General features: G+C 45.5%; 1 protein-coding gene across 10 annotated transcripts in view; it reads left to right on the top strand.

Annotated features, from left to right (window-relative positions):
- GON4L (gon-4 like) overlaps nucleotides 1-18047 on the top strand; it is an 88500-nt gene that overhangs the window by 67780 nt on the left and 2673 nt on the right. For 7 of the 10 annotated variants that reach the window (XM_060136524.1, XM_060136541.1, XM_060136562.1 and 4 more), the window contains 10 exons: nucleotides 2306-2422; nucleotides 4309-6012; nucleotides 6630-6885; nucleotides 7490-7674; nucleotides 8567-8764; nucleotides 9997-10140; nucleotides 14871-15014; nucleotides 15117-15236; nucleotides 16412-16525; nucleotides 17086-17296. In XM_060136524.1, coding sequence (XP_059992507.1) covers nucleotides 2306-2422; nucleotides 4309-6012; nucleotides 6630-6885; nucleotides 7490-7674; nucleotides 8567-8764; nucleotides 9997-10140; nucleotides 14871-15014; nucleotides 15117-15236; nucleotides 16412-16525; nucleotides 17086-17296 — 3193 coding nt within the window. The remainder of the gene's footprint in view (nucleotides 1-2305; nucleotides 2423-4308; nucleotides 6013-6629; nucleotides 6886-7489; nucleotides 7675-8566; nucleotides 8765-9996; nucleotides 10141-14870; nucleotides 15015-15116; nucleotides 15237-16411; nucleotides 16526-17085; nucleotides 17297-18047) is intronic. The other 3 variants (XM_060136568.1, XM_060136548.1, XM_060136556.1) reach the window with 3 other exon arrangements.

Below are 18047 nucleotides of genomic sequence, written 5' to 3' on the forward strand. Positions count from 1 at the left end.
CGGATTCTTAATCACTGTGCCACCAGGGAAGCCTGGTAGTCAGATTTCTAACCACTGCACCACCGGGGAAGTCCCGAAAATTTTGTTGCTTTTACTTTTTCTCTCATTCTGTCTCTCCTTTTAGGCTTTTACCTTTAAAAATTTCCTTTCTGTTGTTTTCATGGGGATTCAAGAGGGAACAAACCCAAATAGATGTGTTTAATCTGCCTGTCTTAACAGTAAGTTACCCCTTACCTCCTTTTGTTTTTTAATAAGTTTATTTATTTATTTATTTATTTATGGCTGCATTGGGTGTTCGTTGCCGCGAGCGGGGGCTACTCTTTCTTGCGGTGCGTGTGCTTCTCTTCCTTGCGGTGTGCGTGCTTCTCATTGTGGTGGCTTGTCTTTGTTGTGGAGCAGGGGCTCTAGGCACGCGGGCTCAGTAGTTGTGGCTCACAGGCTCCAGAGCTCAGGCACAGTAGTTGTGGCACACGGGCTTAGTTGATCCGTGGCATGTGGGATCTTCCTGGACCAGGGCTCGAACCCGTGTCCCCTGCATTGGCAGGCGGATTCTCAACCACTGCGCCACCAAGGAAGTCCCCCCCCACCCCCCCACCCCCCCACCCCCCGCCTTTAACTCTTTAACCTATGAGAGTGTGGATATTATCTCCACAAAGATCTTGAATTATTTCCCGATTGGCTATCCAGTGGATACTTTTCTGCTCTTATCCTGTTTAACTTTGCAGTTACATTGATACTTTGATAATGGAGTTCACACATTCCTTCTTCAGACTCCTATACTCTTATCTCCTGTGATACTAGGACTTTTACCTCAGGCTGCTCTTTCGTGAACTCTTCTTCCCCTGCTCTACCCTTAAATGTCAGTGTTCCACAGTAAATTTGCAGTGTGTGGTCTCATCCAGATTGATGATTTTTGGTGTTGTCTGTCTCTTCATAATTTTCAAATCTGTGTCTTTGGTCCGGGTTTCTCTCCTGAGCTCTGGCTCAATGAAGTCACCTGTTTAAAGGAATTCTTAGCTAAGATGCCTCACTGATGCCTCAGACTGAACTGTGTCTCCCTCTGCACCCTCCAGTTGTTGCCACTGGCACCACCACCACCAGCTAACTCCCCTCCGTCCAACTTACCCCTGCTTGGGTATGTTCTTTGTGTATGACATTACTGTCTAGCCATTTTCTCAGTCTATAAACCTAGGAGTTATACTCGACTCCTTCTGCTTGATCACTCCCGTCTGTCTGTCTGTCACCAAGTCCTCAGTTTTCTTGCTCCATTTCCTACTCTGTTGCCTACTGCCTTGGTTCAGGCACCTGAATTAAGTTACACCTGCATTAATGCAGTAGTTTTATAACTGGTGTCTCTAATTCTGGCTCCATTTATTCCATTCTTCAGATTGCTGCCATAGCCACCTCTATCTAATCCTTCAGCGTAGAGTTGAGACTGCCTGGCATGGCACAGAAGGCCTCTCCTGCCTACCTCTGACTTGTCTTCTGAAGTCTCTTTGCATTCCTTTAGTTGTAGCCAGACCGATCTCTTTGTGGTTCCTTAAACACATTCATGATTTTGAAAATGAGTTATATTCTGCCCTCCCCTGCTTCATTTAGCAAACTCTGTTTCTTTAAGATTTTTCTGTAGTTGCACCTGCTCCAGAAAGATCTTTCATTTTCATGTTTGAGTTGTGTGTCATTTTTTGTGCACATCTTTATACTTTCTTACACAGAGTGTCATTATTGGTTTCTACTTGACTGTCTCTCCCACTGGTCTGTAAGCTCCTTGAGAGCAGGGATTACTTCCTTATTTGTTTGCTCAGCTTGTAGCACAGTACCTGGCGCTTATTGTCAGTGTAAGTTCAATTCCCCTCTTCATTCACTCTTAAAACTGAACAGTCTCAGTCTTGCTGTTCTTCTTTCCTTCCCTTCTAATGTCCTTCGCACCATTATTTGCTTAAAAGGCAGCTTCCATGGGCCAGGATAAGGATTAATAAGGCACTCTCACTGCGGCTGCTGGGCAGGAGCAAATTTTAGATAAGATGACTGACCATGTGCTTCCTTTTCTCTGTGACCTGAACTTTTCCCTTCCTGGTGACCAGAATGGAGCACATCAGAAGATATTGAGTAATGATAAAGTATTTATTAATTAGAGATTAGCTTAATTTGAAATGCAGAAGCAGTCAGCATATGCTGTTCATGGCTGCGTGTATATGGATATGTGTGTGTCCGTCTCAAACTGCTGCCCACCATACTCCCTACTCTGACAAAGGGCAGTGCTTCTGGAAGGAATGTGACTCATGCTTAATTTCTTCACGCTCAGTTTTATAAGAAGACCAGACAGCTGCCCATCTTAATGAAGTGCTGTGAAGAGATCCAGCCACATCAGTGGAAGCCACCTGTAGAGAGGGAAGAACACCGGCTTCCATTCTGGTTAAAGGTACAGCCCTCCTCCTCAAAGTATGTCAGAAGTAGAAGGTCACTTGAAACCCGGCAGAAATGTCAAAGGCTACTTTACACCTCTGATGCTTTAGTTGTAGAACTAGGACTTAAGAAATCTTCTTCAGTTGCCCTTCCTCTCCCACTTCTCCACCTGATTCTGTAACCTTTTAAAAATAGTGGTTAAAATGCTAGTTTCTTAAAGGAAATTCAGAGGAGAGTTTCTAGAGTATATAATTGGAATGTAGTCTTTTTAGAAATATCTGGTATCATGCAGAAAAATCCTTCTTAAAAAGATGTCTTGAGACTGTCCTGGAAAGGTACCTAATATCTAGAAAGCCCAATTATCATTATTTTTTAATATGTTTATTGGAGTGTAATTGCTTTACAATGGTGTGTTAGTTTCTGCTGTACAACAAAGTGAATCAGCTGTATGTATACATATATCCCCATATCCCCTCCCTCTTGAGCCTCCCTCCCACCTTCCCTCTCCCACCCCTCTAGGTCATCACAAAGCATCGAGCTGATCTCCCTGTGCTATGCAGCAGCTTCCCCCTAGCCATCCATTTTACATTTGGTAGTGTATATATGTCAGCGCTACTCTCTCACTTTGTCCCAGATTCCCCTTCCTGCCCTGTGTCCTCAAGTCTGTTCTCTATGTCTGCGTCTTTATTTCTGCCCTGCCACTAGGTTCATCATTACCGTTTTTTAGATTCCATATATGTGCATTAGCATATGGTATTTGTTTTTCTCTTTCTGACTTACTTTACTCTGTATGACAGACTCTAGGTCCATCCACCTCATTACAAATAACTCAGTTTTGTTCCTTTTTATGGCTGAGTAATAATCCAGTGTATACATGTGCCACATCTTCTTTATCCATTCATCTGTTGATGGACACTTAGGTGCCTTCCATGTCCTGGCTATTGTAAATAGTGCTGCAGTGAACACTGTGGTACATGTATCTTTTTGAATTACGGTTTTCTCAGGGTATATGCCCAGGAATGGGATTGCTGGGTCATATCGTAGTTCTCTTTTTAGTTTTTTAAGGAACCTCCATACCGTTCTCCATAGTGGCTGTATCAGTTTACATTCCCACCAGCAGTGCAGGAGGGTTCCCTTTTCTCTACACCCTCTCCAGCATTTATTGTTTGTAGATTTTTTGATGCTGGCTGTTCTGACCGGTGGGAGGTGATACCTCATTGTAGTTTTGATTTGCATTTCTCTAATAATTAGTGATGTTGAGCATCCTTTCATGTGTTTGTTGGCCATCTGTATGTCTTCTTTGGAGAAATGTCTGTTTAGGTCTTCTGCCCATTTTTGGACTGGGTTGTTCGTTTTTTTGATATTGAGCTGCATGAGCTGCTTGTATATTTTGGAGATTAATCCTTTGTCAGTTGCTTCGTTTGCCAATATTTTCTCCCATTCTGAGGGTTGTCTTTTCGTCTTGTTTATGGTTTCCTTTGCTGTGCAAAAGCCTTTAAGTTTCATTAGGTCCCATTTGTTTATTTTTGTTTTTATTTCCATTTTTCTAGGATGTGGGTCAAAAAGAATCTTGCTGTGATTTATGTCATAGAGTGTTCTGCCTATGTTTTCCTCTAAGAGTTTTATAGTGTCTGGCCTTACATTTAGGTCTTTGATCCATCTTGAGTTTATTTTTGTGTATGGTGTTAGGGAGTGTTCTAATTTCATTCCTCTACATATAGCTGTCCAGTTTTCCCAGCACCATGTATTGAAGAGGCTGTCTTTTCTCCATTGTATATTCTTGCCTCCTTTGTCAAAGATAAGGTGACCATATGTACGTGGATTTATCTCTGGGCCAGAAAGCCCAATTATTTTTACCAAATTCTGGCATGTGCTAGATCCGAGTGTTCTTGTTCCCAATAGGCCAGTCTGCCGTCCATCCAGGAGGAACTGCAGCGCATAGCTGATGATGCCAGAGAGGTAGGAAATGTGACCGGAACCACTGAGATCAACTCAGACCCAGGCCTAGGAAAAGGCAGCTCGGAACTGGGGAGCGAAACTCGGTACCCATTGCTACTGCCTAAGGGTGTAGTCCTGAAGCTGAAGCCAGTTGCCAACCGTTTTTCTAGGAAGGCCTGGAGACAGAAGCGGTCATCAGTCCTGAAGCCCCTCCTCATCAGACCCAGCCCCTCTCTCCAGCCTAGCTCCAGTTCTGGGAAAACAGCAGCTAGGTCAACTCAGTCAGAAGCCCCTCCGAGCAAAATGGTGGTCCCGATTCCTCACGTGATCCAGCCGGCCACTGTCTTACAGACAGTGCCAGGCGGCCCTCCACTGGGGGTCCCTGGGGGTGATAGTTTTGAATCTCCAGCAGCGCTGCCTACTACGCCCCCTGAGGCCAGGACCAGCTTCCCTCAGCCTGAGCCCCAGACCCTGCTCTCCTCTGCCCCTGTGCCCAAGGTAATGCTGCCCTCACTTTCTCCTTCTAAGTTTCGAAAGCCATGTGTGAAACGGAGAGCCTCAAAGAGAAGGGGGGCCAAGGCCTCTCTCTGTCTGAAGCCTGCCCCCCTCATCCACCCTGCGCCTGTTATCTTTACTGTTCCTGCCACCACCGTGAAGGTTGTGAGCCTTGGCAGTGGCTGCAACATGATCCAGCCTGTCAGTGCAACTGTGGCGCAGAGTCCTCAGACCATTCCCATCACCACCCTCTTGGTTAACCCTACTTCCTTCCCCTGTCCGTTGAACCAGCCCCTTGTGGCCTCCTCCATCCCACCCTTAATTGTTTCTGGCAATTCTGTGAATCTTTCTGTACCATCTGCCCCTGAAGATAAAGCCCAAGTGAGTGTGGACATAGGTTGTCCTTTGGCTGAGGGGAAAAATGCCTTTCAAGGCCTAGAACCCAAATTAGAACCTCAGGAACTATCTCCTCTCTGTGCTGCTGTCTTCCCCAAAGAGGAGCACAGCCCAGGGCCTCCACCAGCAGACAGGGTGTGCCAGGAACAGTTGTCAGAGGGCAATGCCTATGGCTGGACTCTTGTGAAAACAGAGGAGGGGAGGCAGGCTGCAGAGCCACTGCCTCAGGGCTTCCAAGAATCTCTAAACACTTCCCCTGAGGATTTAGAGGAAATCATTAAGATGGAACCTAAAGACCCCGGGGAGGACATCTCTGGTGGATCCCCAGAGCAGGACAGCTGTGATGAAATCAAAGAAGAACATGCTGTGGAATTGGACACTGGCTTCACAAGTGAGGAGTCAAGCGGGCCTAGAGAGGTGAAGAAACAGGCGGTCCTACAACAGGAGGAGGAGAGGAGTCAACCAGCTAAAACCCCTTCAGCTTCTCAAGAGCCTGCTGATGAAGGAAACTCAGGAGATGTGAGCAAGGGGTCCCCAAGGAATGCTTCAACCTCCACTGACCCTGAAATGGTGCTTAGCAGCCCCTCAGGGAAGCCCGAAGACTTATGCAGTGTTGATGGTCAGTCAGTGGGGACCCCAGCTGGGCCAGAAACTGGAGGAGAGAAGGATGGGCCAGAGGAAGAGGAAGAAGAGGACTTTGACGACCTTACCCAGGATGAGGAAGATGAGATGTCATCAGCTTCTGAGGAATCTGTGCTCTCTGTCCCGGAACTCCAGGTGAGAGTTGGGGACTGTTCTCCAATATTTTGTGGACTCTGTAATAGGTTTAATTTAGTGATAGGCTGCCTGCTTGCTTTTTGCACTATAGATAGTCCTAAAATCATTTTTGACTTTTTAAGGTATCACGGGACATAATTTGGGGCTTGAGGTGAGAGGAGAGGGAAAGAGTGAAATGTTACTTACTACATTTGACTTAAACTCATTTAAACATTAAATTGAATCACTTGAGCACAATTTAAATGACCCCCCCCCCCCAAAAATCATAAGTATGGACCCTGGCAAAAGAAAATTATCTTCAGGCTCGACCATTCAAAACACAACTGCTTGGGAATTCCCTGGTGGTCCAGGGGTTAGGATTTGGCACTTTCACTGCTGGGGCCTGGGTTCGATCCCTGGTTGGGGAACTAAGATCCCGCAAGCTGCGCAGCGTGGCCAGAAAAAAAAAGCAAAAAAAAAAAACAAAAAAAACCCCAACACCCTCCAAAAAAAAAATCTGCTTCCCACCCCCCAATCAGTTAATTAACCTCAGTTTTCTCCTGAAAAAGTCTGTACAGTCAGCACTTGGTCAGCCACTGTAGATAGCTCTCTTGAACACTCTTTGGGGTGTTTTGCAGGAAACAATGGAGAAACTGACTTGGCTTGCATCTGAAAGGCGCATGAGTCAGGAGGGTGAGTCTGAGGAAGAGAACTCCCAGGAAGAGAACTCTGAACCTGAGGAAGAAGAGGAAGAAGAAGCAGAAGGAATGGAAAGCCTGCAGAAAGAGGATGAAATGACAGACGAAGCCATTGGAGACCCTGCTGAGAAGCCTCCTACCACCTTTGCCTCCCCCAAGACTGCTCCAGAAGTAGAGACCAGCAAGTCCCCACCAGGTGAGTTGGACAGGCCTGAATGGGGGCGGGTCTCAGGTGGCCTCATTGTCTCAGGGACATGTGCAGAATGGCTAGCTTATAAAACAGGTGCTAGTTTCCAGAGGAAATCCTCTGGATCCCCCCTGCTAGTCACCCTTCCCCCAGACAGATGTTTAACCTGGTGCCATTGCAGAGAAGAGACGCTCAGAAAATTTAAATTTGACTTTCATCAGCTGCTAGATTTGTACTCAGTGCATGCAAGTTTTTATACTGGTTCTTAATTCATCTGTCATGCATGAGGCCAAGAGTTATGTTCATTTCAGAAAGCACTGCTTATTCCTCACCAAGACATAGTCTCTTGAGAGCCCAACATCAGACCATACTCACTCTTTTTAGACTTCCATTTTCAGTATGCAGTAGCTGGGTATCTCATTATCATGCTAGTTAATGCAGTTATGCTGCCGACTCTGCATAGGCCTGACTTGACGGGGACAGACGTGCCTCTCATAACATTTTTCCAACAGCTTTTCTCCCAATACTACATAATACAGGATTTGGGTGGGGCGGTGGGATGGGGAGAGTAGAGGTTGCAGGGACAGACAGTTGTTTTCACATGTACTCTAAGGAGAGAACATCAAAGCTGCTGGAAAGGGCCGGAGCAATCATCGAGTTCGCAACAAGCGGGGCAGTCGGGCCCGGGCCAGCAAGGACACCTCCAAGCTGCTGTTGCTGTATGATGAGGACATCCTCGAGCGAGATCCACTCAGGGAGCAGAAGGATTTGGCCTTTGCTCAGGCTTATCTGACCAGGGTAGGCAAACGCTGCTTCCTGTTCCTGCCAGTTGCTTTCATTGAGACTGCTTCTATTTCAGGGGAGGTGTTTTTAAAATGAAGTATGCTTTTCAGGCTGCACAACAGCCTTCTATGCCTCTGCCTTTGTTTTCCTGGAATTACCAAAAGAACTGTGTGAGAGAACTACAAGGACACCGACTTCAGTCCTAAGCAGATTTATTATTACTGCCTTAGCATATTACCCGTCTCTTGCCCAGAAATGGGGGAAAGGTGACTTCTACCATCATCAGTGAGGGGATAGGCTAATGAGGACCCTTACTGAGCCCTTGTCTTGAAAAGAAAGACATTTGGTTCACTGGCCAGAAAATGGGCCTCAGTGATCTTTAGAGTCATGAACCAACCTGTTGGTGGCAGTGGTCCCTATCTCATTCTTTTGGTAACCACCTGGTTCCTTTATACCCCCAGCAAAGTGGAGTACTAGCAGCGATAGTCATGGTTTTTCTTGTCTCCTAATATTTTACTAACATTCCTAATTTATGTGTTATTTACCCTCAGATGGTATCGTGCTGAAATATACATACCAAGTACTCCTTATATATCTCAGTATCGAGCTGAAACCAGGAAGGAGAGGTTAGGGTTGTGAGCTAGAGAAAAGCTTACCTGGTATTGTGGGTAGGGCTCTGGTCTCTAGAAAATGAAGGTTTTTCCATCCCCCACTGCCAGAAAAAGAGCTGTGCCTAGCTCATGGCCCTGTGTCTTCCATTAACAGATCTTAGGACCTGTCAGAGGAGTAGCCTCTGAAGGATAATTCCAGAGCTCTCTAACAGTAACTCCTCCTCCTCCCTCTGTCCCATTGTTTCTTGTTGGGGCCCAAAGGAAGGGTATTGATGATTGAAAGTCCTCCTGTATAGGTCCGAGAAGCCCTGCAGCATATCCCTGGCAAATATGAGGACTTCCTTCAGGTCATCTATGAATTTGAGTCAAATACTCAGAGGCAGACAGCTGTGGATCTCTACAAGAGCCTGCAAATCCTGCTCCAGGACTGGCCTCAGCTCTTGAAGGACTTTGCTGCTTTCCTATTGCCTGAGCAAGCCCTGGCCTGTGGATTAGTAAGTAGAGGGGCAAAGACAGCACACGAGGATTCTTGGGTCAGAGCAAGACTGGGATTGAATAGTGTTGATCAGCACTGTTCCGGTCTCCTGACTGCTTCCAGTCAGATAGCCTTCCCCTAGCCCAAGGTCATGAGAGCCTCCTTCTTTTCAAGGGATGATCTTCCCAACTTCTGTTCTCTCATTTTCTTTACATGTAAAATGAGGGGGGTTTTCCTTTGTTTCCAGTGGAGACCTTAGGTAAATCATAGGCCCTTTGCTTCTCACTGTTGTGAAACAGGCATTCATTCAACAAATATTTATTGAGTACCTACTATTTGTCAGGCAAAGTTCTAGGTACTAGGGATATAGTAATTATAAAAGACTAAAATCCTTGCCCTCATGGAGCTTATGTTCTCATGGAGCTTATGTTCTCATGGGGAAAGTTAGGTGATAAACAGTAAGACATATATATTGTAAATATATATATATATATATATATAAAAAATAAAAATGATAGTGTATATATAAACAGTAAAATATATATAATGCTTTATAGTGAGAATGTTGCAGTTTTATACACGGTGGTCTGGGAAGGCCTGTATGGTAAAGTGACATTTGAAATGTTGGAGAATAAGTGTCTGAACATGAGGAATATCCCACTAGTTCTGGGTGTCTGTCAAGATGGATAAACACAGGAATAAAGGATATAATGAGATTATTTTGAGAGTCTTAAAGCAGTTAACTGGTAATGGTATGATTATACATAATCTTCCCTTCCTGTATTATTATGCGGATCAAATGAGTATATATGTGAAAGTTCTTTGTAAACCGTGAAATGTGTCTGATCTCACAATCCATGAAACAGTAAGCAGCTTGAGATGTATAACTCTTGAATCTTTCATTTACATCTTAGTTTTCTTGGGTTGGTAGACCCCAGTGACCCAAGGTGGATAGATGCTAGAGTCTTTAAAAAAAAAAAGATCTCACAGGGAATTCCCTGGTGGTCCAGTGGTTAGGATTCGGCACTTTCACCGCCAGGGCCCGGGTTCAGTCCCTCATTGGGGAACTAAGATCCCACAAGTTGCGCAGCACGGCCAAAAGGAAAAAAAAATGATCTCACAGTTGTAAACCAGAGCCTTGTTATTCCCCATGCCCCTAGCATATTTTTCTTGCTTCTTATGCTTAGAACCCTCAAGTCCTGCACACACTGTATAGATGACTCCTCTTTTGCCCTCTTCCCACTCTTGTAGTTTGAGGAGCAGCAGGCTTTCGAGAAGAGTCGCAAGTTTCTCCGGCAGCTGGAAATTTGCTTTGCAGAGAACCCCTCACACCACCAAAAGATTATCAAGGTCCTCCAGAGCTGTGCAGACTGCTTGCCCCAGGAGATCACTGAGGTATTCTTTCCTGTCCTACTTCCTTTCCATTGTCACCTGGGCTTTAGGCCCTTCATTCTCCCTTCCCTAACCTATTCCATATCCTCTTTCTTCTGAGCTGTGGACTTCGTGGAGGGGATGAAGAAGGCAAGGAATTTTTAGGCTTACCTAAAGCATAAAGCACTGGGGTGGGGTGGTTGTCACCTGAAACCAAAGCCTGACTGCTCCTCACAGGCTTAGGGGTGCCGTAAGTGCCCTGGAAGGGAAGTTCGAGGAAGGAAGTGATGGTCTGCGTGGCGGGTATCGAGAGGATTGGGCTGCTTCCTTGCTCTGCCTTGAGTTAGTGCCTGAGCTGGACATCAGTAAGGCAGGGATAGAGAGTGGTGTCACTGGGAATCAAACCTGTTAATAATACAGGCATACCTAGCCAAGACATGGAAGCAACCTAAATGTCCATGGACAGAGGAATGGATAAAGAAGATGTAGTATATATATACAATGGAATATTACTCAGCCATAAGAAAGAATGAAATAATGCCATTTCCAGCAACATGGATGGACCTAGAGATTGTCATAGTAAGTGAAGTAAGCCAGACAGACGAAGACAAATATCATGTGATGCCGCTTATATGTGAAATCTTAAAGAAAAAAAGGTACAAATGAACTTATTTACAAAACAGAAATAGATCCACAGACATAGAAAACAAACTTATGGTTACTAAAGGGGAAAAGGGGGTGGGGGAGGGATAAATTAAGAGTTTGGGATTAACATATACACACTGTATAAAATAGATAACCAACAAGGACCTACTGTATAGCCCAGGGAACTATACTCAATATTTTGTAATAACCTCTAAGAGAAAAGAATTTGAAAAAGAATGTGTGTGTGTGTAAACTGAATCACTGTGCTATACACCTGAAACTAACACAACATTGTAAATCATCTATACTTTGATAAAAAAATATACAGGCATACCTTGGAGATATTGCAGGTTCAGTCCCAGACCACCGCAATAGAGTTATTATATAGAGGATATTGTTATAGAGAATATTGCAATAAAGTGAGTCACACGAAGTTTTTGGTTACACAGTGCATGTAAGAGTTATGTTTAACTCTATACCTCACTATAGACTCACTATACCTTAGCCTATTAAGTATGCAATAGCATTATGCTCTAAAAAATTTACACGTTAAGTAAAAAATGCTCACCATCTGTAAATCAACTGTACTTCAATTAAAAAAAAATGCTGGGCTTCCCTGGTGGCGCAGTGGTTAAGAATCCGCCTGCCAATGCAGGGGACATGGGTTCGAGCCCTGGTCTGGGAAGATCCCACATACCGTGGAGCAACTAAGCCTGCGAGCCACAACTGCTGAGCCTGTGTGCCACAACTACTGAAGCCCGCACACCTAGAGCCCATGCTCCACAACAAGAGAAGCCACTGCAATGAGAAGCCCGTGCTCTGCAACGAAGAGTAGGCCCCACTCGCTGCAACTAGAGAAAGCCTGCACACAGCAACCAAGACCCAACGCAACCAAAAATAAATTAATTAATTAAAAAAAATGCTAATCATCATCTGAGTCTTTAGCAAGTTGTAATCTTCTTACTGCCGGAGGGTCTTGCCTCAGTGTCGATGGTGCTGACTGATCAAGGTGGTGGTTGCTGAAGGCTGGAGTGGATATGGCAGTTTCAAACAACAAGGAAGTTTGCTCCATCGATTGGCCCTTCCTTTCATGAATGATTTCTCTATAGCCTGCAATGCTGTTTGATAGCATTTTACTTACAGTAGAACTTCTTTCAAAATTGGAGTCAGTCCTCTCAAACCTTGCCACTGCCTTATCAACTAAGTTTATGTAATATTATGTAGTATTATTATGTAATATTCTAAATCCTTTGTTGCCATGTCAACAATCTTCACAACATCTTCACCAGGAGTAGATTCCATTTCAGGAAACCACTTTCTTTGTTCATCTGCAAGAAGTAACTCCTTATCTGTTCAGGTTTTGTCATGGGATTGCAGCAATTTAATCCCATCTTCAGGCTCTACTTCTATTTCTAGTTCTCTTGCTGTTTCTACCACATCTGCAGTTACTTCCTCCACTAAAGTCTTGAACCCCTCAAAGTCATCTGTGAGAGTTGAAACCAACATCTTCCAAACGCCTGTTAATGTTGACTATTTTTACCTCTTCCCATGAACCACGAATGTTCTTAATGGCATCTGGAATGGTGAATCTTTTCCAGAAGCTTTTCAATTTCCTTTGCCCAGATCCATCAGAGGAATCACTATCTGTGGCAGCTGTAGCCTTATGAAATGTATTTCTAAAGTACTAAGACTTGAAAGTCAAAATTACTCCTTGATCCATGGGCTGCAGAATGGATGTTATGCTAGTGGGCATGAAAACAACATTAATCTCTTTGTACATCTCCATCAGAGCTCTTGGATGACCAGGTGCATTGTCACTGAGCAGTCGTATTTTGAAAGGACTCTTTCCCGAGCAATAGGTTTCAACAGTGAGCTTAAAATGTTCAGTAAACCATGTTGTCAACAGATGTGCTTTCATCCAGGCTTTGTTGTTCCATTTATTTATTTAATAATTTTTAAAAAATTTTGGCTGCGTTTGTCTTCATTGCTGTGCGCAGGTGTTCTCTAGTTGCGGCGAGCGGGGGCTACTATTCGTTGTGGTGCGCGGGCTTCTCATCACAGTGTCTTGTTGCAGAGTACGGGCTCTAGGCACGTGTGCTTCAGTAGTTGTGGCACGAGGGCTCAGTAGTTGTGGCTCATGGGCTCTAAAGCGCAGGCTCAGTAGTTGTGGCACATGGACTTAGTTGCTCCGCGGCATGTGGGATCTTCCCAGAACAGGGATCAAACCCGTGTCCCTTGCATTGGCAGGCGGATTCTTAACCACTGCGCCACCAGGGAAGTCCCTGTTGTTCCATTTAAAAGAGCAGAGGCAGAGTAGATTTAGCATAATGCGGAAGGACCCTAGGATTTTTGGAATGGTAAATGAGCACTGGCTTCAACTTAAAGTCAGTGGCTGCATTAGCCCCTGACAAGAGAGAGTCAGCCTGTTCTTTGAAGCTTTGAAGCCAGGCATTGACTTCTCCTCTCTAGCTATGAAAGTCCTAGATGGCATCTTCTTCCAATAAAAGGCTTTTTTGTACACTGAAAATCTGTTGTTTAGTGTAGCTACCTTCATTAATTATCTTAGATCTTCTGGATAACTTGTAGCTTCTACATCAGCGCTTGCTTCTTCATCTTGCACTTTATGTTGTAGAGATGGCTTCTTTCCTTAAACTTTATGAACCACCACTTCTAGCTTCAGAATTTTATTCTGCAGTTTCCTCACCTCTCTCAGCCTTCATTGAACTGAAGAGAGGGCCTTGCTCTGGATTAGGCTTTGACTTAAGGGAATGTTGTCACTGGTTTGATATTCTGGTTTGATCTTAGACTACAAAAACTTTCTCCATATCAGCAATAAGGTTGCTTTAGTTTCTTATCAGTTGTGTGTTCACTGGAGTAGCACTATTTAATTTCATTCACAAACTTTTCCTTTGCTTTCAAAGCTTGGCTAACTGTTTGGCACAAGAGGCCTAGCTTTTGGCCTGTCTTGACTTTAGACATGCCTTCCTCAGTAAGCTTAATCATTTCTAGCTTTTTCTTGCGGTACGCGGGCCTCTCACTGTTGTGGCCTTTCCCGCCGCGGAGGACAGGCTCCGGACGCGCAGGCTCAGCGGCCATGGCTCACAGGCCCAGCTGCTCCGTGGCATGTGGGATCTTCCTGGACCGGGGCACGAACTCGTGTCCCCTGCATCGGCAGGCGGACTCTCCACCACTGTGCCACCAGGGAAGCCCCATTTCTAGCTTTTGATTTATAGTGAGAGATGTGCGACTGTACCTTTCACTTGAACAATTTGAGGCTTCGTAGGGCCTAAGTGTTCAACTGAAATTGGCCTAATTGTCTCAGGCATAGGGAGTCCCAAGGAGAGGGAGACAGATGGGGGAACAGTTGGTCAATGGAGTAGTCAGAACACATACAGCGTTTTATTTTTTAAGTTCTCCACTTCTCATGTGGGTGTGGTTCATGGTGCCCCCAAACAAGTACAGTAATAATGTCAAAGATCACTGATCACAGATCACCATAATAAATATAATAATAATGAACAATTTTGAAATACTGTGAGAATTACCAGAATGTGACACTGAGACATGAAATGAGCAAATGGTGTTGGAAGAATGGTCCTGATAGATTTTTTTTTTTTTTTTGTGGTACGCGGGCCTCTCACTGTTGTGGCCTCTCCCGTTGCAGAGCACAGGCTCCGGACGCGCAGGCTCAGCGGCCATGGCTCACGGGCCCAGCCGCTCCACGGCATGTGGGATCTTCCCAGACTGGGGCACGAACCCACGTCCCCTGCATCGGCAGGCGGACTCTCAACCACTGCGCCACCAGGGAAGCCCTGTGCTGATAGATTTGCTCGACACAGTGTTGTCATGAACCTTCAGTTTGTAAAAAAACACAGTATCTATGAGGTGTAGTAAAGGAAAGACACTAAAATGAGGTCTGCCTATACCCCTGCTTTGTAGGCAAGTAAGGAGGGAGAGGAAGTTTAAGAGTTCTTAGCTATCAAAGAGAGGCTTCTGTGTGTCTCCCAGTTAACTAGGAAAGTAGAACCCAGAAGTATGTGGGATTGATTTGGAATGGTGGCCTAGAGAGGCCCTGGAGACTTTATCTTTCCTTCTGCAACTCTCCCCAGCTCAAGACACAGATGTGGCAGCTCCTCAAAGGCCATGACCACCTACAGGATGAGTTCTCCATCTTCTTTGACCATTTGCGCCCAGCAGCTAGCCGTATGGGTGACTTTGAAGAGATCAATTGGACTGAGGAGAAAGAGTATGAGGTACAGGCTGTGAGGCTGCTGTAGGGTTGTGAAGGGGGAAGGCCATGTGTAGGAGGGATATCTGCCCAGAGTCTGTGTTGAGTGGCACCAACTCCTCCCCAGTTTGATGGCTTTGAAGAAGTGGCACTGCCTGATGTGGAAGAGGAAGAGGAACCTCCCAAGATACCCACAGCCTCAAAGAACAAAAGAAGAAAAGAGATTGGGGTCCAAAATCATGATAAGGTACACCAGGTTGTTGGGGATTATCCATCTTTCATGAATCAAGCCTTGAGTTTTCTGTCTGAGTGGTTCTCTGGCTTAGGGTGGTGCAAAAGCCTCTGTGATCTGAGGCAGTCATGGAGCAGGAACCAAAGGTCAGGCTGCTGTGGACATGCAGAGCCCATGGGAAGAACGGTGCAGCTTCTGAAGAGGTCCCACCCATGACTGCCTCATTAGAAGGATCTGTTTCTCTAGCTCAGAGCTATTTCTCTTGTCATTGGGTCTTCTGCCTTTCTGTTCTTGTGAAAAAATAGAACCAGGATTCATCATTTTAATAATAATGACAACAGCTAATACTGAGCTGTGTTCCAAAGTATCACGTGTCTCTTATATTTTACATGGACTATTCACTCGTTGAACTCTCACAATAACCCTATGAAAAGATTGCTCTTGTTTGCATTTTATAGAAGAGGAAACGGAATTACAGAGAGGGGCCATTGCCAGGGTCTCATGTTTAATCAGGGGCAGTGCTAGGATCTGAGCCTGCGTTGTCTGGCTCCAGAGTCTGCTTGTACTCACTGCTGTCTGTTGCTCTTCAAGAAGTAGTCTTTTTAGTCCATTTCCCTTTACTACATGTCTTGTACTCTTTCTTCGGGAAAACTGCTTCTTAGTAGCTGAATGACCTTGGGCGATTTATTTAATCTCTCTTTGTTTCAGTTTCTTCATTGTCAGTGGGGATAGTAATGGTACTTATGTCTTGGGTTTGTTGAACAGAGAGTATCATTGAGTGAGCCTTCCATATGTACAAAGCCCTCTCAAGGGGATTGGAGGAGAGGGGAGAGCTCAGGGAACAGGGAGACAGAAACAAAGACAGACGAGTGAGTAGATCATACCTCATGAGGGAGCTCTCCAGTGACTTTGCCTCAGATTATATTTCACTTAAATATTTCTTGAAACATCTGGGCAGCTGGGATATGTCAGTTTGGGTCATTTACAGATTGTTTCAGGGATTCATAGTAGGCTTTAGTTGAGTTTGGGCATTGATTTCCCCAGGCAACGTGAAGAGATGGTGTATAATGAAAGAGAAAGGAAGCGAGGAAGGGGGTCAGGGGGCAGGCTTGTTCAGGTGGCTCACAACTTAGCTCCCTCTATTGGTACAAAAAATGCTTGGCAGTTAACCAAGCCCAAGTGTCTCCTAGGAGGCTGAGTGGCCAGATGGGGCCAAGGACTGTGCCTGCTGCTGCCATGAGGGAGGTCCTGACTCCAAGATGAAGAAGAGCAAGAGGAGAAGTTGTAGCCACTGCAGCAGCAAGGTGAGGAGGGAACTGGTACCAAGGGGTATCGGAGCTGCCTAGGGCAACCCCCAGGTTGCCTTGCTGTTTGGGGTATTGTTTGCTACCACAGATGTGTACCTTATTGAATTCCTAAAAAGATTACATGGGGATAAGTAATATGCCGTACACATACACATTAGTGTGTGTATGCAAAATAAATAGAATCTTTAAAAATATATGTATAATGGATTTTGCTTTTTAAAGAGAATCTTGTAGGTGAAGCTTTTGGAATAGGGAAGAATCAACCAGTTCATATATTTCCCTCTTAGATTTTTTTTTTTAATGAAACAAACCTGTGTGAGGAAAATAGCCTAAAGGTAATGCTGGTTCTCTAAAGTAGGGTTGGTTGGCAGCAGAAATACAGTCCTTGGTTAGAGGATTGGTAGAATCCAGCACTCTTTTTTGGGCCATTTACAATTGTTGGAGCAGGCATGCATGTTGGTTGACTTGCTGAGCATCATGGCAAGGTTTCTTCCTTTGGTCGGCCCCTAAGACAAAAGGGGTCAGAAGACCCTTGACCCAGAAGGCCATCCCTGCAGGTCTGTGACAGCAAATCCTACAAGAGCAAGGAGCCCCATGAGTTGGTAGGCGGCAGCCCCCATGGAGAGGCCAGTCCCGTGCCTGGTGCTAAGGAAGCTGGGCAGGGCAAGGACGTGATGGAGGAGGAAACCCCAGAAGAGCGAGAAAGCACTGAGGCAACCCAGAGCAGGACTGGCAGGAGTACCAGAAAGGGAGAGATGCCTGTTCCAGGTGAGTGAGCCAGCTGCCAGCCCAGCCTTTCTCCCTTTATTTCTGTCTCATTCTCACATACTTCAAGCAAGAACGTCTTTGAGCCTGGATAATATTAGTCTTTTCTTTTCTTTTCTTTTCTTTCTTTTTTTTTTTTTTTTTTTTTGCGGTACGCGGGCCTCTCACTGTTGTGGCCTCTCCCGTTGCTCCGGACGCGCAGGCTCAGCGGCCATGGCTCACGGGCCCAGCCGCTCCACAGCATGTGGCATCTTCCCGGACCGGGGCACGAACCCGTGTCCCCTGCATCGGCAGGTGGACTCTCAACCGCTGTGCCACGAGGGAAGCCCTATTAGTCTTTTCAGGGATGGACTACCACCTCTTTTACTAATAAACCAGTAGGAAATCCTTACTGTCCAGCCTTAATTTTCTTTCCTGTGGCCTCAATCCTCTTGCAGAAATAAGAGTGCTACAAATCGACACAATCCAGCATTTTCTTTTTTTTTTTTTTTTTGGCGGTACACGGGCCTCTCACTGTCGCGGCCTGTTGCGGAGCACAGGCTCCGGATGCGCAGGCTCAGCGGCCATGGCTCACGGGCTCAGCCGCTCTGCGGCATGCAGGATCTTCCCGGACCGGGGCACGAACCCGTGTCCCCTGCATCGGCAGGCAGACTCTCAACCACTGCGCCACCAGGGAAGCCCCCTTTTTTTTTTTAAATATAAATTTATTTATTTTTGGCTGTGTTGGGTTTTTGTTGCTGCGCACGGGCTTTCT

This window comes from Lagenorhynchus albirostris, chromosome 2, assembly GCF_949774975.1.
Source record: "Lagenorhynchus albirostris chromosome 2, mLagAlb1.1, whole genome shotgun sequence".
Taxonomy (NCBI): domain Eukaryota; kingdom Metazoa; phylum Chordata; class Mammalia; order Artiodactyla; family Delphinidae; genus Lagenorhynchus; species Lagenorhynchus albirostris.